The following is a 25,349-nucleotide window of genomic DNA, read 5'->3' on the forward strand; positions in this document are numbered from 1 at the left end:
ATTTTGGGCTACTAAATAAATGGAATTGACTCGGAGAAAGACTAAGCGGGAGTGTTTTATTTTGGACCATTCAGATTTTATGGTGGAGTTGTAAAAATTAAAACAAGGATCAGTTCACTTTGGAATCTTCCCACAGCACTCAAACAGAAAAAAGTCACCAAGGATCTAGTATGATTCTTACCTCCAGGGCAGGCAAGAACCTCCACAAAATGGTACAAGAACTTTCCCTTTTTCAGCTTTAGGACCACATTCTGGATGTTCCTAAAGCCATATGCAGCTGCGAAGCGCAACACTGTCTCACCATCCTTTTCCAGTGTGACTTCCTGAAAGTCCTTGTTTCTGTAAACAGAGTTGGAAAAAATTCAAAATCCTTAGATCCCTTTGGGATTACGAATAGGATGACACAAGCATTTCAGTACGTGCTCACAGAGCTCAGATGAGAGAAGGCAAAAAGGATAATCTGAGAATGAACAAGCTGGGCTTCTAGCTCCTATGTGTTGTGGGTCAAATAAAAGTCAGGGTGGGGCTCAGAGAACAAACGTTTATTTCATCGTCAAAAGAGAAGCATTATTAATAAAGCAACGGGTAAGTAAAAACAGGCTACGTCTACACTGCAGGCTTCTTGCACAAGAACTGTTTTGCGCATGAGTTTCTACGCAAAAAATTCTTGCACAAGAGTGCATCCACATTGCCATGTGCTTTTGCGTAAGAGGGTCCATGGCAGTGTGGACGCTCTCTTGCGCAAGAAAGCTCTGATGGCCATTTTAGAGAAGGGTGAATATAAAGAGCTTGTATCCCTGAGAGGGCTCGAAAAGGTGTCTTTCATTATGTTTCGCTATTGATGTACTTGAGACGGGGGGGGGGGGGGGGGTGTCTTCCACAAGGTTTTATTTTTTTCCCTTACTGAAGTAATCAAATGGTGCCGCTACCCTGGAAAGACCAGCAGGAGCCAAAATGTCCACCATGGGATCTGACTCCCCTGTCTCTTCCTCCTCCTTAATGGCCAAACCCTGGGCCACTATGGAGTAGCTGTTGTAGGACTCATGTCCTCCAGAGCTGTTGTCACTGCCATGCCAGCAAACACCTCATCAGGTGATGAAGAGGAGGATAATGCTAGACTGGGCTGTGCTCCTCCATCTCGACCCACACACTGCCGGCGGTCCTTACAGTCTGGTGAAGAGGGAAGAGTTGATGTTGTTGGTCCTCTGAGACCTCTGATGCCTGGGAAGTTGAGTGCGCCTGCATCGGGTAAAGAGCACACGAAGGCACTGCTGATGCTGTTTCTGGTGGCACTGGTGCCATGTCTATGGCTCGGGCAGAGGTAACAGCATTGAAGGAGTTGGCAGGGCAGGACCTCCTGTCAGTGCCAGAGCAGAGATTGGGTTCGGTGCCTGGGACAGTGCCAGTCTGGACGGTGTCAGAGTAGGTGCTATAGCCATGGGATGCGGAGCTGTAGAAGAAGGAACAAAAATTTGGCGAAGGCCATGAAGATGGTGCTGAGTGATGCCCTGGGAGTCCCTGTTCAGCTTGATGAAACACCCAGGGGATCCAGAAGGCCGCTGAGGCCATGGCACCTGTTGCTATTGGTGGCAGTCTCTTCTAGATTAAGATCTCTTGCTGGAGCTCCTCCTGGAATAGTAAACTCAAATTCTGAACCAGAGGTCTCAGACAGGAGCTGAGCTTCTAGGTGCCGACCTATAGGAGCTCAGCAATCGGCTGGGCTGTCTGGCAGGAAGCGATGGTGCCTGGGGGGTTGGCAAATGAGATCGTCAAGACATCATCACAGCTTTCCCCTGGATTGCACCCGAGGATGGGTTGGTGCCGTGACTGTTGGGGACTTGTCTGTTTCCTCTAGGTGGGGAGAAAGATGCATTAAGTTGCCTGCTGCCTCAAACGCCTCTGGCGTCGAGGCAAGTGGTAGGGACTGGTCTGCTGGGGCCAGAGATCCCTGAAGCTGTGGACTCAACCTCCCTTCTCAGGTAGGGGTTGACTCCCCTCTCTGTGGGGATTTGGTTGAGTGGCTCTCTTGGGGTTGCACTTCTCTGGACTGTGAGAAAATCCTGCCATCAGGCTGCTTCCCTTTCTGAGGCACCAGAGAGCATGAAAGGTGCCTTTCAGATGTGCCTGTCAAAGATCAATGATGGTGCCGAGAAATGTCCTCCTTCAGTGCCGAGGCAGAGGACAGCGCTGGAGCACTCTGTGCTGAAGAGGTGCTTATCATCCCCCAGTCCCAGGTCAGACTGCAGGTGCAAAGGGGCCTTCATTAGGAGAACTTTGAGCCACTGTTCTGTGTCCTTCAGTGTTCTGGGATGGAATTCGCAGCAAACAAGGCAGTGATCTTTCTGATGACCCTCACCAATGCAGGAGGAGTGACATGCACTTGGCACAGGCCTGACAATTTTTAAACCCTGGAGAACGTAGCATGGCACGATTCCAGGGATTCTAAAGAAACAGAGTGGGGAGGGAACCTCCCCACAGACACTAACTATAAATAAAATTATATACAGAAATACTAAGTAAACGAATACTAAAAACAATATATACTTGTGACGGGGTGCCGGTCCCTCCCACCCCGGGACCTACGGCCCCCCGCACTCCTAAGCCCGCGAGGGGCAAAGGAAACGCTGGCGGGAGCCGGAGATGCAACCGCTCGTGGGTGGCACCCCGGCATAGGTGCCCTGCCTGTACGGGGATAGCCAGAGAAGGAGATGTCACCCGGAGGGGCCTCCCCTCCGTGGGTGACATCATCAATGGGCGCCTGGGCACGGAGGGTGGGGCCCAGGAAGGCGGCCCCTTCAAAGGCAGTCCGGGGAGAGAGGAAGGGGAGGAAGACACTCGGGCCAGGGAAGAGGGGCCTGAGGCGGAGGAAGCAGCAAGCAGTGGCTGCGAGAACGGAGGAGCTCGCCGCAGAAGTGACCGGCTCGGCGAGGAGGAGGAAGCGACCCAGGACGGGGACGGCAGGCAGCAATGGTGCCTTCACTGGATCCCGTGGGTTGGTGAGTTACGGGGGAGCCCCCACCAACCAACCTGTGGCCACGCGCTGCTGCCTTTAGGGTCCTGGGTCGGGACTTGGACCGAGGGTGGGCCCGAGTCCCCCTCCTCCCTTGCGGTCGTCCCATAGCGCCCAGGAAGACCGGGACTCAAGGGGCTCTTAAACGGGCCTCTGACCTTTTTTCTTCATTTTTGTCAGGGTGGACGGGCTGAGTACGGTAGGGAGACACGGGTGAGGGGCGGAACACGGGCAGGTAATCCCAATGATGACAGGGCTCTAAGCCTGAGGGACGACCTGCCCCGTGACAATACTAAAGAGCTAGGAGAAATGGCACTTGTGCAATCGAGAACTATGGAATGTTCCAGCCTATTGTCACTGGCAGTAAGAAGAACTGAGTAGGGGGAAGGTCGGCAGGGCTCTATATTTGGTGCCAAGTAGGCGTGACTCCAGGGGGCACCCAGACCCACCCAATGGACGCTGATATGAGAAAATCTTCTGGCCACCATGTGTGCATGCACACACCTAAATGGAAAACACACGAACAAGAACTCGAAGAATAGCAGTGATTTTCCAGTGATGAACTTAGAGGTAGCTTATTAAGGATGACAGCAAAACGGGTGATTTTGATATACTGAATACATAGTTACTGCACTGACATTCATGTTATCCAATGTTACTAATACAAAGATCCAAAATCCAACTTACTTTAAAGTTTTGTAAGTGATTTCCTTGACATCCATATCAAAGAGCTCCTTGGCAGCATGTTTAAAGATGTGCTCTAGGTACCCATCAGATCTCCTCCCATCATGCCGTACTATGTCTTCCTCCTTTATTTCACCAAACCTTTGAAAATGGACAAAAAGGAGGGAGAAAGAAGCTCAGAATTTGATAATTTCATGAAAATGAATTGTTTTTCTCTCTCATTACATTTTTTGTCAGAGGAAAAAAATCGTTAGTAGAAATTAACTTGTCCAACTTGCGTTTTGAGATATTGGTAAGTGAAAAGAGCAGCAAAGAAAAAAAAAAAAGAGTAGGGGAATTTTTTTAGCTTAAATTTGAAGCATTTAACAAAATTTATTCATATACAGGCAGTCCCTGGGTTATGTACAAGATAGGGACTGTAGGTTTGTTCTTAAGTTGAATCTGTATGTAAGTCGGAACTGGCGTCCAGATTCATTTCACAAGGAGTAACGGTAGTTTGAACTAGGAAGCCTAGTTCGAACTACCTAGTTCGTGCCCCGTGTAGCTACGCTGCACGGGGTTCGAACCAGCGGGGTTTTAAAAATGGCGGCTCCCCGCTTATGCAAATGAAGCCTGGGAAATTCAAATCCCGGGCTTCATTTGCAAGTGCGGTATGCCTACATTACCCCGCTAGTTCGAACTAGCAGAGTAGTATAGACATACCCTGGGCTACATGAGTGGCCCTCCTTCCTCTCAGTGAGCCACAAGATCATTGTAACTAAGACATGGAAACATACGCAACCCACTTTGGGGTCCTGACTCAGTTTGAGAATCATTTCTGACTGCATCAGATTATGTTACTGTGATGGGCAGAGGGAGAGATGGCCAGCATTTGGTGATCAAAGGTAGATTGGGGGTGTTTTTAAGCTGTAGTCCAGAGATACCATTTTCTTTGTTTTAATCTGTTCTTTCCACAGCAGCTCTAAAACCTAGCAACCAGAGACCCTCAATTTTTCTGTTTGCCATATGTGCTCCCCATCCCATGAGAGAGACATCTGTGGTGTCAGGCTCTGGGGGTTACGAAGGGAATCTGGGACAACAAAGGGAATTCCTGTGGTTTTGCCTTTGGTGTCAGTAAATGTACTGTGGGCACCTTGGCCTGGGATACAGCTGATATATGACCGAAATGTGGCTCTGGAGTCCTTCATAGTATAAAGAACCTCATTGGTCTTAATGAAGGAGAGTTTCTTCCCCCTCAAAAGGAAGGCCTTCTGCAGTTGATTGTATCTCACGTGGAAAAGCTGCTGAGTTGAACCACATGGCTTGTCTCATGACAACTGTGGTGGCTGTGGATCTTGTAGCTGTCTCTGCAGCGTTGAGAGCTGCTTCTCAAGATTGCATGTCCTTCTGCAATTACCACCTTAAATTGCTGCTTTTTTGCCTCTGGGATATCTTCAATAAAAGTTTTGAACTTTGAGTAATTGTTGTAGTCGTATTTACTGAGTAACTCTGCATGGTTTGCTACTCTAAACTGTAGCGTCGATGTACACTTTTCTCCCAACAGAGGTCTAAGTCTCTCACTATGAGCCAGGGTGGAGCGAGTTTGCTGTTGCTTATTTCTTTGGTGGGAGGGTGCGTAAAGAGGAATTCAGAGCCTTTGGGAGGAACGTATGACTTCCTATCTGCCAGCTTACATGTGGGTGGAATAGTAGTCAGTATCCGCCAGACTGCCTTAGCAGGATCCATTATCGTGGGGGGAGGGATAGCTCTGTGGTTTGAGCATTGGCCTGCTAAACCCAGGGATGTGAGTTCAATCTTTGCAGAGGGGATTTGGGGCAAAATTTTGTCAGGGATGGTACTTGGTCCTGCTGTGAAGATAGGGGACTGGACTAGATGACCTTTCAAGGTCCCTTCCAGTTCTAGGAGATAGGCAATCTCCATTAATTTATAGGCAGCATGATTTTAGCTGATGGAGTGGTTTGGAGGATGTCAGTGAGTTAGTGTTGACTCTCTGATCTTCAGCATGGCGATATGGAGGTAAGCTGCTACCCTTTTAAAAAGGTCTTGGAAAGTCATAAAATCATCAGCCGCCACTGGTGGTGGTGGCATCACTGCCTCATCAGGGACAATGATGAATTAGTATCAAGGGATGTACATGGACCTGCTTGCTGAGATTGTGGATCCTAAGCTGCCTCCTCCTAGCGAGGTGGGGAGAGGGAGCGGCGCTGCTTATTGCGTTTTCGCTTGTAGTTGTAAGCCCATGGGCTCCAGTATTGCCAGTGTGCCATCTACAGGATCTATTGACAGTACGTGAAGAGAACTGCTGATCTCCATCTTAAGCTGGGGATAAGTAAGAAGGAACTGAAGGGAGGGGGGCCACGCATGTGTGGTCGCAGCACACTGGATACACATGGCTCCCTGGGCACTGCTGTGAAGGCTCCAGGCGACAGCGCTGGGATGCACCGACACCTGCTGTGGAGCACCCACAGGGACATCTCTCGAAGAAGTATGGCATCACTATTGTGAGAAAAATGTGTTTTTGACAGCAGTCCCAGCCTATTGGCTGCTTTGGGGATAATAAGTTCATCACCCTGCTCTCACTTTTAATGGTCTACCTTGCACTTCTCCCTGAGCATCCCAGTGTGACCTGTGCTGGGACACTTCCTTTGTGTTATATGGATGGTGCACTCTGCTGGTAGCAGCTGCCTGAGCCCTTACATTCAACCAGAAACCAAAAGGCAAGAACTGTTAATGCAAAATAATATACACAACATTTAACTTAAATAACCAAGAAAAATTGGGATTTTATTCCTAAAATAGATTTAACAAGGGAGGACCAGACTTCTAGTATGTCTACCTACTCTGAGCCAGACCATTAATGGTAGATTTATTTAATTGCTGGTGATTTTAGTTGTTACTAGCTGTGGTTTTGTTTGGTGGAAGTGTGTCCTGTATCTGCCTAACTTCTATTTATGTTAATGTTCTCTAGTTAACAGCATAATTATGAGAATTACAACTGAAGTCATTTAAGATTAAAAAGTAACTTGAACTAAAAATCAGTGATTGTTTAATTTTGTTTAATGTTAACAGTAACATGCCATTAGAGAAGCTTTTGTTTTTATTCCTATTCCTCTGAAGATCTGCTTTTACCCATGGTGATTTTTCACCCTTCAAGGGTAAAGATTTGCGATCAGTTCTTATAGCCTGATTCCAGGGCAGGATTAAGGGGGGAGGTAGCCGGGCAGCTGCCCGGGGTGCCAACCTATGGGGGGGCGCCTGATGGCAGCTGTAAGGGGCACCGTGAGGCCAGCCGCGCGGCGCCCATTAGAGCTGCCACGAGGTGTCGCGCGCCCGACTGCAGCTGTAAGGTGCGCAGTGTGGCAGGGCTGCACATGCGCCATGTGCCTGGGAGCAGAGCTGCGCATGTGTCGCGCGCCCGCTGCCTGGGGTGCAGGAATGGCTCGAGCCAGCCCTGCCTGATTCAATACTGGGGCAGGCCACACCCCCACCCCACCCACTGCCTCTTTCCCCAAACCCCTCCCCTGAGCAACATATACCAGGGTGCTTGGTGCGGAGCAGCAGCAGGCGTCAGGCCCTCCCAGTGCACTTACCACAGTGACGGGAGCCAGAGCAATCAAGCAGCCTGCTCTGGTCCACCCCACGGCACATTGCTTCCCACTGCCATGGTGAAGCAGAGCGTCCTGGTCCCAGCCCCAACCTGTTCCCCCAAGTGATGAACTTTTGGGGGAGTGGGCTGGGGCTAGGCACGTCGCTTCTCGCTGCCGTGGTGAAGTGGAGGCGCAACGGGCTGGGAGATGGGTGGCAGGGTGGAGCGGAGCAGGCTACTGGGTTGTAGTGGCTCCCACCCCCATGGTAAATGCAGGAGGGCCGGACTCCTGCTGCTCCCGTGTCAGGTCCCCAGTAATTCCCTGGGCAGTCTTGAGCCCCCTGCGTCCCATCCTTAGGATGGTTGAGGGGGCCGCAATGGGGTCCCCCAAAGCACGGGGCCTGGGGCAGCCTCCCTGAACCACTGGAAGAACAAATTCAAAGGGAATTAATAGTTACCATTCCACAGGTTCAGTTATAAAAAAGAGTTAACACAGAGTTACATAAGTTATAAGTGGTTAAAAAGGTATAGATGTGGGCATCCAAACACTCCATAATAACACTAACACGTGTCATCCGTTCAATGGAATCCAGAATCTCATCACTTTCTACAGATCTAATACTATTGCACAAAAATACAAATAAAAGCACTTTCCTTTTTGTAATCAAACACTGAAGATGGTTGAACATACAATCTTGGCACAGCACAATTCTTTTAAATTAGGCTTTAAAAAAAATTAAAAAGGAATTCATTTAGGAAGGGGCATCTATTTTAGTTGATTGGCTTTGTATTAGTACAAAACCATATCCAGTAAACAGGGCTATCTGTTGTATTTTACCATGTCATGCACTGGGAGACACAAGAGGTGCATATGAATAGGTTTCAGTGGAGTCAGATCTTGGTGCATGCTGACTTTCTTTTTTTAATAGCTTGTTTGTTAAAGAAAGCACTACATGGGCAGTGACTACGATGTATGGCAAACCATTATTTGTCCACTGGTGCAATGACAATAGCCCACAAAGAAAGCTACTTACAAACTGTCTACAGCCACTTCAGCCACTTCTTTCATAGATATATTTTTCTGCTCCATTATTTGGACAATTTCACCTGTAGAGAGATGCAGGACGTTTTTTCTTAAACACAAATCAAAGTACACACATGGTTTCTCTCTTCAAGAAGGAAGTATGCCAAGAGAGACAGGCAGAGCAAAAACACCTGACATTATAGAATGAAGCCATGAATAAATCTTGCATGAAAAAAGGTTTTACTGTGACTATTTTTTGTATCCTTCTAGCTGTAAGCCCTTAGGCTGTGTCCAGACTCCATGCCTCCGTCGACGGAGGCATGTAGATTAGCCAGCTCGGAAGAGGGAAATGAAGCCGCGATTAAAATAATCGCGGCTTCATTTAAATTTAAATGGCTGCCCCGATCTGCCGATCAGCTGTTTGTCGGCAGATCGGGAGAGTCTGGACGCGATGCCCCGACAAAGAAGCCTTTCTTCATCGACACAGGTAAACCTGGTTTCACGAGGCTTACCTGTGTCGATGAAGAAAGGCTTCTTTGTCGGGGCATCGCGTCCAGACTCTCCCGATCTGCCGACAAACAGCTGATCGGCAGATCGGGGCAGCCATTTAAATTTAAATGAAGCCGCGATTATTTTAATCGCGGCTTCATTTCCCTCTTCCGAGCTGGCTAATCTACATGCCTCCGTCGACGGAGGCATGGAGTCTGGACACAGCCACAGTGACACAAACCCTGAGAACAGACACATAAGGGAAAAGGATGTACTGGTTGCACCGCTATAAAAAGCGGAACTCTCTGGTCCAGCAACAGGATCAGGGTGACCTGGCGTGCTGTGGGGAGGCTGGGAACTTGGCGTGATTCAGGGGGAGGGGTGGGAGCCCAGATGCATGGCTGAGCTGTGCTGCCGGGGGGGGGGGGGGGGGGGAGGGAGGGGGGCAGGGGCGGAATCCAGGAAGCCACTCTGCTGCTGGGGGGAGTGGGCAGGTGGAAAGGCAGCTCACAACCCAGATGGTCTGGACAAATGAGCCAGGAAGCCTGGTGGGCAGCAGGGCACGGGTGGGGCTAGCAGCAGGGGGGCCAGAAATGCCTTCCCCTGATCTGGCAAAATCCCTCATCTGGGACCAGTCAGGTCCCAAGGGTGCTCAATCAGGGGGGGGGGTCCAACCTTTATTTTTAAAAAGCCTCTTAAAATGATGTAAAAAAGAGGCATCTGAGTGAGGGCGTGGAGGGAGAGAAATATGGACTTTCAGCTCCAGTATTTCCACACTTCCAAGGTTATAAACAAACTGTCTCTTCATTCCAGTGATTAAAAAGCTAACATGCTGTCCTGAAGGATCTCGAGATAAAAATACCTTCAACCTATCACTGGGCCAGTACTGAGCCTTGAGCAGGATGGCATTGGGACAAATTTCCATATTGGTCAGAAAAGGAAAAAATGTTTTGGTGGCAGATTGATCGCCTTCCATCCTTCCTGTTCCCCACCCCTTCACTGCACAAAAAAACCCAACAGTTTGGATTTGGAGCTGTTGGGAGACAGGAAAGTTGGAAGTAGTCGTTGTCCCAGGACAGATGTGTTAGTGAATTAACAGGTGGAATGTAGGTGAGGAGGACAAAGCCACTAAATAAATGCTAGTCAGTACAGCAGTTGCTTGTCAGAAAGGTTGCCTACAGTGTAAGTTCAGGCAATTGCTTTTGATGATACAAGAGAGCAGAATACGGACACAAACAATTCTTGTTCTTTTATCTACCTCACACACAATCTCTATGCAATACATACACAGTCAGTAACTCAAGAAAGAGTCCTTTTTTGGAATCAGATGAAACTAAACCTTACTCTGACAGTTACAAAATGCTAAATGAATAAAAAACAAAGTTAGTTCAAACAACTGGTGAATCATGCCGACAATTATATAGAAGTTAAGTTTAAAGGGGGTTTTACCTGATGTTAGAACACAATCAACATCTTGAGAGTTATACAAGGAGATGTAAAAATCTTCCCGCAAGGCTTCTAATTTTTTGTCATAGCAAGGAGCCACGATTATGTGGAAAATTTTATCTGGAGACAGGTTCTAAGAAATAAAAAGGACACATCTTAATTTTGTAAAAGGACAGAAATATATGGCGCCAACATGGTGGATAAAAGTATTACTGCAAAAAAAAAAAAAAAAAAAAAAAAATTCACAGGTTATACTTACAGTCACATTAGGTCTGAAACTGATTGCAAGTCACAACCACTGGGGAAGTTTGTTTGTTTTGTAGAAGTGGATTGTATTACAGCAGTTTGTCAGAAATGTTTCAAACATTCAGGCCATACAACTTAGAATCATTGGGTTGGAAGACACTTCAGAAGGTCGAGTCCCTCCTCCCTTCCCAAAGCAAGGCGAATCCCAGCTAAACCATCCCAGCCAGGGCTTTGTCAAGCTGGGACTTAAACCTCTAGGGCAGTGTTTCTCAACCAGTGGTACGAGTACCCTTAGGGGTACTAGAGAGAAGTCTGGGGGGTACGTCAACACAACCGAAATTTGGAGAAAACTGAATTTTTGTTTTAAGTGTTCCAGTGCTTTATTATTTTTGTACTTTTAACACCCAAAAATTTCATCGCCCACCAGGCTACAATTAAGTTGTTTAAACAAATGTGTTGCAATGGTAGAAAAAAAAAATTGTGTGTCTGAAAACTGTAGGCACTCGGGGTACTTATAATTTTTTTAAAAGGGGTACTTTATTAAAAAAAAAAAAAAAAAAAAAAACGGTTGAGAAACACTGCTCTAGGGAAGCACTTAAACCCATTCCAGTGCTTCACCACCCTCCTAGGGAAATAATTTTTCCTAATAGCCAACCAAGACCTCCCCCACTACAATTTGAAACCGTTGCTTCTTGCTCTGTCACCAGTCACCACTGAGAACAGCCTCTCTCCATCCTCTGTGGAACTCCCCTTCCGGCAGTTGAAGGTAACTATCAACCCCCTCCCCCCCCACACACACACCACCCTTCTCTTCTGTAGACTAAATAAGCCCAAATCCCTCAGCCAGTGCTCATAAGCAGGGCTCAACAAATAACACAATCTACTTGCCCGTGGCGAGTAGACTGCAACCTGGAAGATTGCGCACATCACCGGACAGCACAGCTGGCAAGCGGGGCCTGCCGCAGTTCGGCGAGCCCTGCTCATAAGTCATGTGCTCCAGTCCCCTAATTGTTTTTGTTGCCTTCTGCTGGACTCTCTCCAATGTGTCCACATTGTTTCTGCAATGGGGCCCAGAATTGGACTCAATACCGTAAAATCGCGCGTATAATGCACACTGTTTTCCCCCGGTTATCAAGGGTTAAATCCGGGGTGCACATTATACATAGGAGGTAATTTGTAAAATTTTTACCTCACCCTCCCCGCCACCCTCCCCGGCAGGCGCGAGCTCAGCTGGACATCGGTGAGCTCAGCTGGGCAGGGGGCCCCCGCGGCAGGCGTGAGGTCAGCCAGGCTTCCGGACAAGGTGAGGAGCCGGTGGGTGGGGCAATGGGCCCCGCAGCAGGTGTGAGCTCAGCGTGGCGCATGAGCAGCTGGGCAGGGAGCAGGTTTCAAACTCCGCCGCCGGCTCCCCGGTGCTGCGCGCGCTTTTCCCTGACGAGCCTGCAGGTGGGAGCAGCCCCTTCCTTCCTATATATAGGGTAAAATCGTGAGTATAATGGGGGTGTGCATTATTCTCAGCTTATTCCAGAATTCTGACGTTGGTACTCATGATTTTACGGTACTCCAAAGGGCCTCACCAATACTGAGCAAAGGGGAATAATCACTTCCCTAAGCCTGCTGGCAATGCTCTTATTAATGCACCCCAATATACCATTAGCCTTCTTGGCTACAAGAGCACATTGTTGACTCGAATCCAGCTTCTTATCCACAATAATTCCCAGATTTGCGGAACTGCTGCTTAGCCAGTTGGTCCCCAGCCTGTAACAATGCTTGGGATTCTTCTGTCCCAAGTGCAAGATTCTGTACTTGTCCTTGTTAAATCTCAGATTTCTTTTGGCCCAATCCTCCAATTTGTCTAGGACACCCTGGATCCTATCCCTACCTTCCAACGTATCTACCTTTCCCCCTAGCTTAGTGTCATCTGCAAACTTTTTCCCAAATGACCCAGTTAACTATAATTTGACTATAAAGAACAGAGAAATCAAGAAATATTTTCACATGGAAACTACTTCTAGTACTGTGTATGTTGTGCATTTTGAGAAGTGTGACGTGTCCAGATTTTGAGATGAATCTCTTATCATGGGGCACACCCACACTTTGTCCATCGGATAGAGTTGTGGGTTATTTCCTATGAGACTGACAGCCACTAACAACAGCAGCAAACATAATAATATAGCATTTTACCATAACTCACTGAGGCAACCAACACCCCCTATGCCAGAGGTAGTTAAGTATTATTATCCAAATCTCTCATACAGCAGTTCTGAAAAATCAGTGTATTTTCTCCCCAAGGGGATGGAAGGGGTGGAAAGAAGAATTTAGCTGCCTATATAAAACTAAGCCCCTGGTATTGGGATGGTCCCTATAATATTGGAATGCTTGGTCACTCTCCAAGGGAAACTAAGGCAAAGAGAGGAAGTGACTTGCTCAAGCCAAACCACAAATTAGTGGCAGAATCAGCTTATGAGTTCAAAACCAGGGATACTTCCAGTTCTCAGGATGCAAATGCTTCAGTTTGATTTGAGATGACCGAGCATTGCATGTTGGGACCAGTAGTTTTTACATGATACTCTCTGCTTTACAAATGGGAGTGGCTGTATTGTAGAACTCTGTGGGTAGCATTTGACATACCACCTTTACATTGGCCACTCTGGCTATGTCTAGACTACAGGGAGTTTTTTTGTTTTTTTTAAAGTGGCCTTTCTTCGAGAAAAAACAAAACAAAAGAACTTTCCCTGCATCAAGACTGCTGCTGCGTCCTTTCGAAATTAAATCAAAAGAACATGGCGGTTTTTTCGAGAGCAGTAAACCTAATTTTATGAGGAAGAATACCTTTTTACGGAAGAGCTCTTTCAAAGAAAGGCATTCTTGACCGCAAACAGGGCTTTTTTGAAAGAGAGCATACAGATTGCCTGGGTGCTCTCTTTTGAAAAAGCGGATCGCTTTTTTGAAAAAGTTGTGGCTGTTGAGACGATCTTTATCGAAAGAAGCTTTTTCAAAAGTTTTTTCGAAAAAGCTTCTTTCGAAAGAAACATGTCGGCTAGACGTACCCCCTGGGTTTAACTTTCTATATAGAAAAAAAAATCTCTCTATGAAGTATTGAGAGCACAGTACTGCAACTATGTTCAGCCAGTGCATGGTTAATTGGGAAGGGGAAGGTGTAAGACATATGTAACTACATATTAGAAATGAACACGCAAGAGAACAATTCTCTTAATCAAGAAAAGTAGAATTAAAGTTACCTGTTGCCTGGCGAAGTAACCCTTCACCAGGGATCCCATGATCTGCTGAGGAGATTTCGCGGTGCAAATGTGTGGTGTCACTGAGCTGGTAAGCACCCTTTCAGCATACCGGATCCAACCTACAATACAGTGAATGAAGAAAGATAGCAAAATTGAGGGCATATGAAAATAGTTCCTTGAGGAAACGGATAAAAAAAATCCAGCATGATGAGATGGCAGGGCTGATGAGAAACTGCTTGTTAAAAGTGGAGAGAGAAAATGGATGTCTCCCATTGCATGCAGGAAATTTCAGCAATAGCTTATTAATGCCATGGAAGCTACCTTCTCTCCAGAGACTCCCTACATCCGTAAATTCCAACCTTTTATTTTGGATGGAGACCTTTTGTTATGGACTGCTGGATGGAGGACAGATTTCTTCTTTTGCTCTCCCCGGCACAGCTGGGGCATATATTTTATGTCCTTATATGGCTCCTTATTACTGTACAATCCAAGCGTCCTGCAGTCAATGCATTTATCCCCAACCATCCTTATGGAGATAGGCAGCACTATTATCCCATTTTACAGATGGCCCTAATAAACTTACGTGACTCATAAAAAAAAAAAAAAAAAAAAAAAACCACACAAAAGATCTTCTGCAAAGCTGAGCTGAGCTGAAGTGAACTGAACTCCAGTGTCCTGAGTGCCAGACTAGCACCCCAACCACTAGACTATCCTTCCTTATTATTCTGCTCAGCCTATTCTCGGTTTCATTTTGTCCTTTGAGGCATTCTCTTTTGCTGCTCTCTCTGTTTATCCTTTTCATCTCCTCCTCTGGTTTCTCTTCCTAATTCCCTCATGCAGATAGCAGCAACTTCCTTAGAGTGGGAGTATCCACTGGTGCTTTCTGACCCGCTGAAGGCAGGGGGTGGGGTGGGTTCTGGAGTGCACTAGGGAATAGGGCATCAGCCTCTGGAGCACAGCTGGTGGGCTTGATCCCTTGCTGCACTCTCAGGAAGTGGCTGGGCAGCCAACACCAGTTGCCCCAGGATCAGGAAAGCAGGATAAGGGACCCTGTGAAGGAGCAGCGGGTTCTGGAGTGGCTTACGGGCTAGGGCATTTGCCTGGGGAGCATAGGGTGGTGTGCTCTAGTCCATCCCTGCCCCAAGACAAGGAGGTGGGGTGGGCTCTGGAGGGGGATAGGGTACATGCAGGGTGGTGGGATCAAGCTCTGCCCACTCTGGGAGCAGCAAAACACCAGCTGATCCACAGATGGATGTTTCTCCCACATTAGAAAGGCAGGTAAGGGACCCTATGAAGGTAGGGGAGGTGGACTGGGCACTGGTGCAGCCTAGGAGGATACAGCATTTGCAGAGGGTGGTGGTTCAAGTCCCAACCACCCTGGGAGCATCCACAGATGCAGAAGCAGGGAAAAGAAGCCTCAGCCAGCAGCTCTCTGCCTGAGGCTTGTGCAAATGAGCTGCATTAAGCAGCCACAGAAGATGAAAAGATATCCAAGGCATCACCTGCTTTTTCCATGAGTACATTTGTACTAAGGGGACCCAGACTGGGATCATACTGTTTCCCTTCCTCCTTTTATTCCACTTAGGTTGGACATTAGGTAAAACTCCCCAACTGTCAGGGTGATTAAACACTGGAATAAATTGCTTAGGGAAGTTGTGGAATCTCCATCATTTGAGATAGTTAAGAGCAGGTTAGACAGATTTTAGGGATGCTAGTGCTTGTTTATGCTGTAAGGGACCTCGAGACCCCTTCCAATTCTAGTATTCTATGATAATTCTTTCCTCTGCTCTGCACAATTATTGGACAAATCTGTGGTCTCTCTATGCACGGAGGAGAGAGCAAACCTAACCTCAGTGTTTCATAAGACAATCATAGTTTACTTTCCAATTTCTACTTTGACTATGCAGTTTGTCCATGAATAAATCTTTTACTGTATGGAAGTAAACTAATAGGCATCTACAAATAGACTTAGTGAATCTATGGGGTAATTAATTCTATAATTTAGAATCCATTGTGAAATAAGTTATGCATTGCATCTTCTTGAATGCACAGATTTATGGGAGCACAAAATACAGCACCTCAACCAGGGATTCAGCTAATAATGAAACATTATTTCATTTTAGTAGCTGTCACTTGGATCACCATATACTAATGCTGCTCCACTCTCTACTTAAGAGTGTGGAATAACTCAATAACATTCTGTTTTCTAAATTTCAACATCTCAATACATGGTACAGTTTGCCTTCTCTGGAACAGCAGAGTTGAATGAAACATAATCTAAAAACTCACTGCATATTATAGGCCAAATTAGCTACTACATGAAAATCTGCATTCTCTTAAAAAACCCATAAGCATCCAACATCTCGATGTATTACTGGAGATATGAACAGATACTCTAATGTCATTCTTACCGACCTCATTGCTGTAGTGCCCAGCTACCGCATAATCTTTAACATATTTGTCTTTGCAGCATCCCTATGGGGCAGGGCAATTCCATTATCTCCACTGTACAGCTGAGAAAGTTAAAATGACTGACGAGGTTACTCAGGAAACCTGGAGCAGAGCATGGAATTGAACCTGGCTCTCCCAAGTCCCAGGTTAGTGTCTAACCATTGGGCCTACCAATATTTTGCCAGTCCCAAAACTAAATAGAAATATCAGGGTTAGTCCAGTCTCTTCACCTATAGGCAATACCCACTTCACAACGGACAAGTTCTCCATCCTCAAACAGATTAGAGTTGGGGTGGATTGGGGGGGTTGGTTAGGGGTGTGCGCCCCCCACCCCCACCCCGTGGTTGTCTCAGCCTCTAGACCCTTCCCCCATGCCCTTTATATGTAGGATGCACATGTGTGTTTGGGAGGGTGGGGGCTACAGCCACGTGTATCCAGAGCTCTGCTGCTCTTCCTCTTGCTCTGACGATCAGGGAGTGAGGGGAACGTGTGCAGCATGTGTGCCTTCCTCTTGCTCCCAGCTGCCCAGGAGAGAGGCAGAGAATTCATACAAGCTGTGCACTTCCCCTCGCTCCTGATCAGAGGAAGAGGGGCAATGACCCAGTACGTGCAGCTTTAGCCTCCCCCCACCCCCATTACCCTCCCAGGCCCTGGCCCCTCCCATGCCCTAACCCCTACTCTGATTCCTGAAACCCACACATACCCCCTGCCCTCAGCCCCCCCACCCCAGTCCCCTGCCCTTATTCCTGAACCCCCACACTACACTGTCAGTCCCCTAGCTTTTTTCCTGACCCCCCACAAAACCCACTGTCCTTAGCAACTCCCCTCACTCTAACCCCCTGGCCCAAGCCCTCCCAACTTCACCCCTCACTTAAATTTCTTATAGGCAATGTCATATCACTTCCCCCTCAACCACCTGATTTGAGCATCCTCCCCTGGGTGTGCGTGCACGCTACAATAGCACCTGTAAGAAATGTAAGTTACTTTCACCCCTGTGGAATACTAGGTGCAATTAAACCTATGCAAACTTATTTAATCGCTCTTTGTGACGGAGCGGGCCGCCTCCACCCCGTGGACGCGGACCCCCCCCGCACTGAACCCGCGGTTGCCCTGACGCTCCTGGGGACGATCCGAGGAGTGGGGGTGAATTGCCGCGCTTGTTCTGCCGCCGCCGCCCAGCTGACAAGCAGCACGCAACGAACATGGCCGGCAGAGGGGCGGGGACTGGGGGAAGGGGCGGAGCTAACATGCGCGGCGACCGACGTCATCGCGTTGGGATGCCAGCGCGGGCTCTTCAAAACCCCCGTTGGGCTAGAGACAGGGGGAAGGAGGGAGGAGCAGAGCAGGGAGAGAACACAGGAGCGAAACAAGAGGAGGACGCAGGAACAGAATGGGAGGAGGGCGCGGGAGTGGAGCAGGAAGGGGCAAGGGACACACAGGGGGTGAGGCCAATACGGAGAAGGTGGGAATCACGGGGGAACTAGGGTCCGGGGGATAGGAAGTAGCCCAGGGCCAGGTAAGCTCAGCGTGCTGGTGAGTTTCGGGCAGGCACCCCACCAGCAGGGCAGGTCTCGGTGTACCTGTCCTTAGGGCCCTGGGCTGGGGTCCGGGAGTGAGGGTGGGCCTGGACCCCCCTATTTCCCCCATTGGTGAATAACCAGGGGATCATGACTAGAGACTGAAGATAACAGGAAGGGGGACTAGACTCTCCTGTTACACTCTTGAATACACTGAGACGATGGGGTAAAATAATTCTCGTTAGCTACGCAATAATGCTCAAGAGGAGAGAGGAGATGAGGAGGGGGACCCAAAGTCATATCTTGCATGTCCTCCCCCAGAATAGCTAGTTGGGCCCCTGCTATTAGGAAATATATTTGTAGGCTTGTAGTAATCCTGAGATTTGGGGACCACAAGGAAGAAACGTTATAAGTTAAGACATTATACAATATGTATACATGCGCGTCAGTTGAAAATAGGCAGTTGGACAAATAAAAAGCAGACAGTATAGTAATTAGGATGATACTCAATTGATTTACTCTTTGCAGGGATCAGGATAGATTTCCATGACTTTATGGCATTACACCCTTGCAATATGAGAATTATAAATTAGGGGAGAACTACCTGTCCTCCTGCCTGGTGTGCCCAACTCTGGTTAGGAGACGAGAATGACCAGTTTAACTGGAGACCCTAGCAGGCATTTAAAACACCCCCAACTCGGGATATTAGCGAGTAGTTGACTAGTCTGCTACCCGATGAGCATAAACTTATTGGGCAGTCAACTGGAGTATCGACTACTCACTTCCTCCCCTGAGACAGCAAGGGAGCGGGGGGACAGGAGCCAGTGCTGCCTCTTCCCCCTACCCCCCGCCTTTATCAGAGATAGCAGGGGGGGAAGATACGGGAGGCTGCTCCAGCAGCAGCCCGTTTGCAGGAGTCACAGCGGGGAGCAGGGTCCCCCAGTGGCCAGGGGCTGTTTGCAGTGGCTAGGGCTGGCTGTGGGTAGGGACTGCTGGACTCCGCGCGAGCCAGGACTGAGCTCGTGCTGGTCTGGGACACTGAGCCTCTACATTTTAAATGCAGTAAGAGCTGCAGCTCTCTCTACATTTAAAATGCAGAGCCACAGCGTGGGTGGCTCCCAGAGTCAGCAGGAGCCGGGAGTGCTCAGTCTCAGCTCGAGCCAGTTCCTGGAGCTATTCCTGCTATGGCTCTGCAGAGCTGTCCTCATCGACTAATCGTGTACTATGAGTCAGATACCCACAATTTACCCTCCCCACCCCCAACATACACTTACTTATTCATTTCTGTTCCAGAGATGCAAGCGCTGCATTAATAAGGGGAATTACATATCAGGACTGAGGTGCACTGATAGAATTATGAATCAGAAGTCTGTGTTGGGTTTAGCTGCATTATGTCTGCTTCAAACCAGTGCTACAAATCTCACCTTGTCACAATCATATTAAAAATTGTGGAAAATGTGGGTGTTTCATTTTCTTTTTAGTGCCTGAAATAAAAGTTGGATGAATAGCACTAAAATACTTTAACAATTATAACCCCCTCCCCACCATATACATGACTGTAGTACAGTTTATGTCTCTAAAAAGAGGAAGTATTTCTTATTTTAAACTAGGACTTGTCCACTGTGTCACTCCAGATGAAGTCTCTCAGATCACCCTTAAACATCTGGCATGATTTTCACTAGCCATCTGAATGCCGTGCCTAGGAAGCTAGTTTTCAGAAACCACATATTTTCAGTATTATAAGTCACACAAACCCAATGGAGTGTCCTTAAAATCCAAACAGCTGCAGCCAGCTAGGTAGGATAGAGTTATTTAACCATGTAACTAGGAAACAAAACAAGTGTCTATTACTTCCAGCTTCACAATGGCATTACTCACTGTTTAGTTATTCAAGTAGCTTCAGTGAATGACCAATACAAGGCTTTTATATGTAGTTCACATATGCACTGTCTGTTTCTGCCAACTCATCAATAGGGGGGTCTTTAAAATGCAGAACCACGGTTCCAGCAAATCTAAGAAACCGAAGCACTTCTTAACCATACAGATTCCCCATATGTTTGCATTAATTCTAGGTCATCTTGGGCATATCCAAACTAGGACATTATTTCAAAATAAGTTATTTTGAAATAATAACGTTGAAATAGGGTATCCACACTACGGGGAAGCTTCAAAATTAGTCCAAGGCAGGGTCCACTCATGTGGACCCACTACCTTGACTTAGAGCCCCAGGAATCATAGAATACTAGAACTGAAAGGGACTGCAAGAGATCATCAAGTCCTATCCCCTGCCCTCACGGCAGGACCAAGCACCGTCTAGATCATCCCTGATAGATGTCTGTCTAACCTGCTTTTAAATAACTCCAGTGATGGGAGATTCCACAACATCCCTCGGCAACTTATTCCAGTATTCAAACATCCTGACAGTTAGGAAGTTTTTCCTAATGTCCAACCTAAACCTTCTTTGTTGCTGTTTAAGCCCATTGCTTCTTGTCCTATCATCAGAGGCCAAAGAACAATTTTCCCCCTTCCTCTCTGTGACACCCTGTGATACCTGAAAACTGTTATGTCCCCTCCCAGTCTTCTCTTTTCCAAACTAAACAAGCCCAACACCTTCAGCCTTCCCTCATAGGTCATATTTTCTAGACCTTTAATTATTCTTGTTGTCCTTCTCTGGACCTTCTCCAATTTCTCCACATCTGTCTTGAAATGTGGTGCCCAGAACTGGACACAATACTCCAGTTGAGGCCTAATCAGCAGAGCAGAGCGGAAGAATTACTTCTCATATCTTGCTCACAAAACTGTTAATGCACCCCAAAATCATGTTTGCTTTTTTTGCAGCAGTGTCACCCTGCTGACTCATATTTAGCTTGTGGTCCACTAGGACCCCTAGATCCTTTTCTGCAGTACTCCTTCCTAGACAGTCGCTTCTCATTTTGTATGTGTGAAACGGATTGTTCCTTCCTAAGTGGAGCACTTTGCATTTGACCTTATTAAGCTTCATCCTTTTCACCTCCGACCATTTCTCCATTTTGTCCAGATCATTTTGAATTATGATCCTATCCTCCAAACCAATTGCAACTCCTCCCAGCTTTGTATCATCTGCAAACTTAATAAGTGTATTCTCTATGCCATCATCTAAATAACTGAAGATATTGAACAGAACCAGTCTCAAAACAGATCCCTGCAGAACCCCACTTGTTATGCCTTTCCGGCATGACCGTGAATCATTAATAACTACTCTCTGAGAATGGTTATCCAGTCAGTTATGCACCCACCTTACAGTAGCCCCATCTAGGTTGTATTTTTCTAGTTTGTTGAGAAGGTGGTCATGTGAAACTGAATCAAATGCCTTACTAAAGTCTAGATAAACCTTGTCCACTGCTTCTCCCTTATCCACAAGGCTTGTTATTCCTCAAGTCTAATATGGGCCTGAGGCCTCCTTTTGCTTTGGGTATGAGGAAGTATCTGGAGTAGAACCCTTGCCTGTAAACTCCCGAGGAGCCTTCTTTATCGTCACCAAGCCTAGGAGCAATTATACCTCCTGCATGAGGAACTGCTCATGATGGGCTCCTTGAAGAGGGACAGGCAGAGGGAGTGGGAACGCAGGAGGTGGCAGAATTGGATAAAGTATCCCACTCCCACTGTGCTTTGGATCCAGCAACCTGACATAATTTGTGACCAACCACAGTGGAAGTAGGATAGATGATTCCCAAAGAGTGGGAGAGATCTAAAGTGGGTGCTGGTACAAGGTCCTCAGGCACACCCTGAAGAGTTGGATTTAGAGATCTTGAGCATGGCCTGAGGAGGAACGTGACTGATGCCTCCTGTTGGGTCTGCTCCATTGTCTGCCAGCCTCATGTCGCTGCAAAGCAGAGCAGAAGTGTGAAAGAGGCTGTGAAACTACTTCCTTTGCGGGGTGGAGGGTGTGTTTGTGAAGACTCTTGAGAGTGTCCCATGGTGTCTTTCAGACTGTGCAGACATGACTCCGTGTTCTTTGTGAACAGACCTGCACAATCAAAGGGCAAGTCCTGTACGGTGGTTTCCATCTCAGGTGGAATGCCAGTCACCTGAAGACATGTGATTTGTCACATGGTAATCATGGTGGCCATGCTGTGGGCCACTGAATCTGCTGAGTTCAAGCTGCCTATAAAGCCATTCTGGAGACCACCCTTACTTCCTCAGGGAGATCGGAGAATTCCGCACAGGGCTCCAGGGGCAGCAGTCCTTTGAACTTATCCATGGCACTCTAGTGGCTGAGGACCACTTCTAGGTTTGCCACCTGCAACTGCAGCTCCCAACTATGGCATAAGTCTTTTGCCCAAAAAGGATGAAATTTTTGGGCTCCTTACCTTTAGACACAGACCCAGACTGATCTTGGTGCTCCTTATGGTTTGCTGCATTCACAACTAACATACCCGGCTGCGGTTGTGTAAAAAGGTGCTCATATTCTCCTTTTGGGGAACAAAGTACCTGCACTCAGTGCCCTTTGCAGTGGGCGGGATGGAAGCTGCTGTCTTCCAGAGCACCTTAATGATAGTCTGGATGGGCATTATGAGTGGTAGCACATCCCAGATGGCCCCTTGGCTGTAAGAATGTCCATCATCGGTCAGAGTCTTCCACCATCTCCTCAGCCTGCAGGTGCAGGTTCTGGGCAACCCTGCATTGGAGGTCCTGATGGGCTGTAAGAGTGGCAGGCAGAGAGATGGTGGACATGCCTGCCACAGCATCAGCTGGGAGGAGGAAGAGGAAGCTGCCGTAACAGGACTAAGGATGTTAAGTAGCATGTATTTCACTAATCGAATAATTGATGCATTGACTATTCGATTAGTTGATAGGGCAGCGCTGCCCCTTTGAAACACCGTGGTGGCATTTCAAAGGGGCAGCGCAGCACTGAGCCCAGGATCAGCTGGACCCTGGGCTTCACGCGACACTCGCTTTGAAGTACCCCCCTCTTATTTCATAGAGGCAGCAAGGAAGTGTCTAGTCGACTATCCTGATGATTATCCAATAAGCATTTGCTTATCGGAGAGTCAACTAGTCCTTAACATCCCTACCTCTGTATCCTCTGCCTCAGCTGGAGAAGGCTGTGCTGGAACCACCCTTGGAGGCAAGCAATGGAGGGGACCCATCTGAGTGCCCAGAACAGGATGAGTGGCAGGCGGTGCCATTTGCTGGTGCTCCATATCGACAACCAGTGTGGAAGTGGGGACCACAAAGGCTGAGGAAGAACTCGGGGAACTGACATCATCAAGGCTGGCTTTGACACTGGGCCCTGAGCTTGGTGGTAGGCTCATGGGATCAAAAATTGCCAATTCATGGGTGTTTGTCACTTAGGAGACCATAAAACATAGACTGCAGGTGCCTCGTGGTGCAGTCAGTGCCGGGAGCAGAAATGGTACTGGCTGCAGGAAGAAAACACTGATTCATCCGCTGACTGACGAGTATTCAGTGCCAGGCCAAGAGTATGCCAACCCTGACGGGGTAGGGGAATGGTGATGGGAGGAGGCCAAGTACCCTGAAAGCACAGTGGGTTTTCCCCAATGCTATCTAGGTGGTGCCAGCATCAGTGCTACTATGAAAGATGTTGTCACCATCAGAGACGCAAGCATTAGATGCCTGCAGCACTGCCGGCAGTGGCACTGCATCGCAAGCATTGGAAGTGTAGTCAGCTATACTGAAACCAATGGCACCACACGCACTGAAGTTGCAATGAATGGTTCCTACCACAGTGGTCAAAATCATTAGCGGTGATGATGATGAGGGCATCCTTAATGATGGTGCCAACCTCGGTGCCACCATCTGCGAAGCTTGCGGCATCTGTGCTGGTGCTCCTCCCAACTGGGTGTCCAGCGGAGGAAGGCACACAACTGCCCTTCATGCAGAGCTGCAGGCTAGGGTGATGACTGGGTCATCATGGCAATAAGGTCCCTGGTAGCCACAAACATGTCTGCCATTGATGGAAGATCAATGTCCTTCTCTAGATGGTCTCCACCCAGGGAGATTACAAGTGCACCAGGCTCAGCAGTTGGGCTGGAGCCAATGGTGTCGTGAACAGCAGTGCAGCATGTGGGTGCCCCTGTGCCAGACATGCCCCACTAAGTACTTCGCGCTGTGCCTTAACTGGCGACCAGTCTCTGTCCACTTCCCTTTTCTTGGCCAGCACTGGGTATCGGGAGTGGTGCTGCGCACTGGACCCTGCATGGTGGGAGGACCAGTGTCTGTGTCCCGAGTGCTTCTTCAGCGCTGGGTCTCACAGATGTTGGAGCACTGCGCACCACTGGTGACAGGGGCTGCAATGCCACTTGTATTACGAGGTGCTTGAGGCAGTAGTCTCATGCCTTCTTGGTACGAGGACAAAAGGTCCTACAAATGCGGCATTTGTCCATCTGGTGTCTTTCAACCAGACACTTAAGGCAGAGTCAACATGGGGGTCGCCCGTAGGCATAGGCTTGCCACAGTTCTTGCAGATTTGAAACCTTGGAAACACGGCATTCCCCAATGAAGGGGCTAAAGTGTGTGTGTGGGGAACCCCATTAACACAACTACAACCAGTAACTATACAAACAAAACTAACTATATAATTCTGAACAAACTATCTACAACTATGTAACACTAGGGTACTGAGTCACTTGCTAAGCAAGAGACCGGAGCTGTTCCTGTGACCATCATGCGTGGTAAGAAGGAACAGAAAGTGGAAGTGAGGGAGAGGAGAGAGAGGAGTCGGCTGTGTCTTACATTCACCATCATAGCTGCACCATGCCAGGGGGCTCCACAGCTAGCCCTATGGATACTGCTAGGATAAAAGCTTTCCCCAGCAATCATGTACGTATGTGTGCACACACCTGTTGGAATGCACATGAGTAATCACTCATGAATGTATCTTCAATACATCCAGCAAAGAATATACACAAATTATTCACCCACAGATACTTCTCTTTACACAATAAAATGTAAGATTATAATTTTAAAAAACCCCATAGTTTCCCAGAAAATAATCTATTCAAAATTACATGCCCACACATTTTACATTTATTGATAATGTCATGTTATGGAGACTGGCAACCCTCCAAGAAGAACATGATTCATTTGTAATTCACCTTGCATCTCTTTTATAATAATTATTTCCTTACTGGAATATTGCCCAGTAGAACTAGTTTAAAAGTGACATTTAATTTGTTTCCTGATAGAGTACGACACTTCTTAAAACATGTCCTGAAACACACAACTTGTATTGATAAAAAGTTTTTTTCTGCTCCTTTGTTGGTATTTATAAGGGATTTTTCAGCAGGTGAGATAGGCCAGATTTTTAAACATATTTAGGCACCTCGCTGCTGTTGAGTTAGGCGAGTAACTTCCTTTAAGGATCTGGGCTAAACTGATTAACTGAGGGTATGGGGAATAGTGTAACTGACTACTCAAAGTAAACAAAAAAGGAAACAAAAAAAACACTGTCCTCTTTAACTTGTTTCAGTTCTATTAATGGTAGGTATTCCCTAAAACAACAGTAGACATACAAATTCTGAGAAAAAAATGTGTGATATTTCAAATTGATGGTTTCCCTTCAGAATTAAAATAATTGTTCCATCTCACACACTCAACATTAACACAGTTTCATGTCACCATTTCCTTCCATGCTCCAGTGACAAGTTAAAAA

General features: G+C 47.4%; 1 protein-coding gene across 3 annotated transcripts in view; it reads right to left on the reverse strand.

The window, feature by feature from the left end:
- The window catches only part of NARF (nuclear prelamin A recognition factor), a 44,544-nt gene that overhangs the window by 6,744 nt on the left and 12,451 nt on the right, over window positions 1-25,349 (reverse strand). For all 3 annotated transcript variants that reach the window (XM_075903540.1, XM_006132395.4, XM_075903539.1), the window contains exons 7-11: window positions 13,728-13,846; window positions 10,243-10,372; window positions 8,315-8,387; window positions 3,698-3,835; window positions 182-339 (exon numbers count right to left, since the gene is read on the reverse strand). In XM_075903540.1, coding sequence (XP_075759655.1) covers window positions 182-339; window positions 3,698-3,835; window positions 8,315-8,387; window positions 10,243-10,372; window positions 13,728-13,846 — 618 coding nt within the window. The remainder of the gene's footprint in view (window positions 1-181; window positions 340-3,697; window positions 3,836-8,314; window positions 8,388-10,242; window positions 10,373-13,727; window positions 13,847-25,349) is intronic.

This window comes from Pelodiscus sinensis, chromosome 20, assembly GCF_049634645.1.
Source record: "Pelodiscus sinensis isolate JC-2024 chromosome 20, ASM4963464v1, whole genome shotgun sequence".
Taxonomy (NCBI): Eukaryota; Metazoa; Chordata; order Testudines; family Trionychidae; genus Pelodiscus; species Pelodiscus sinensis.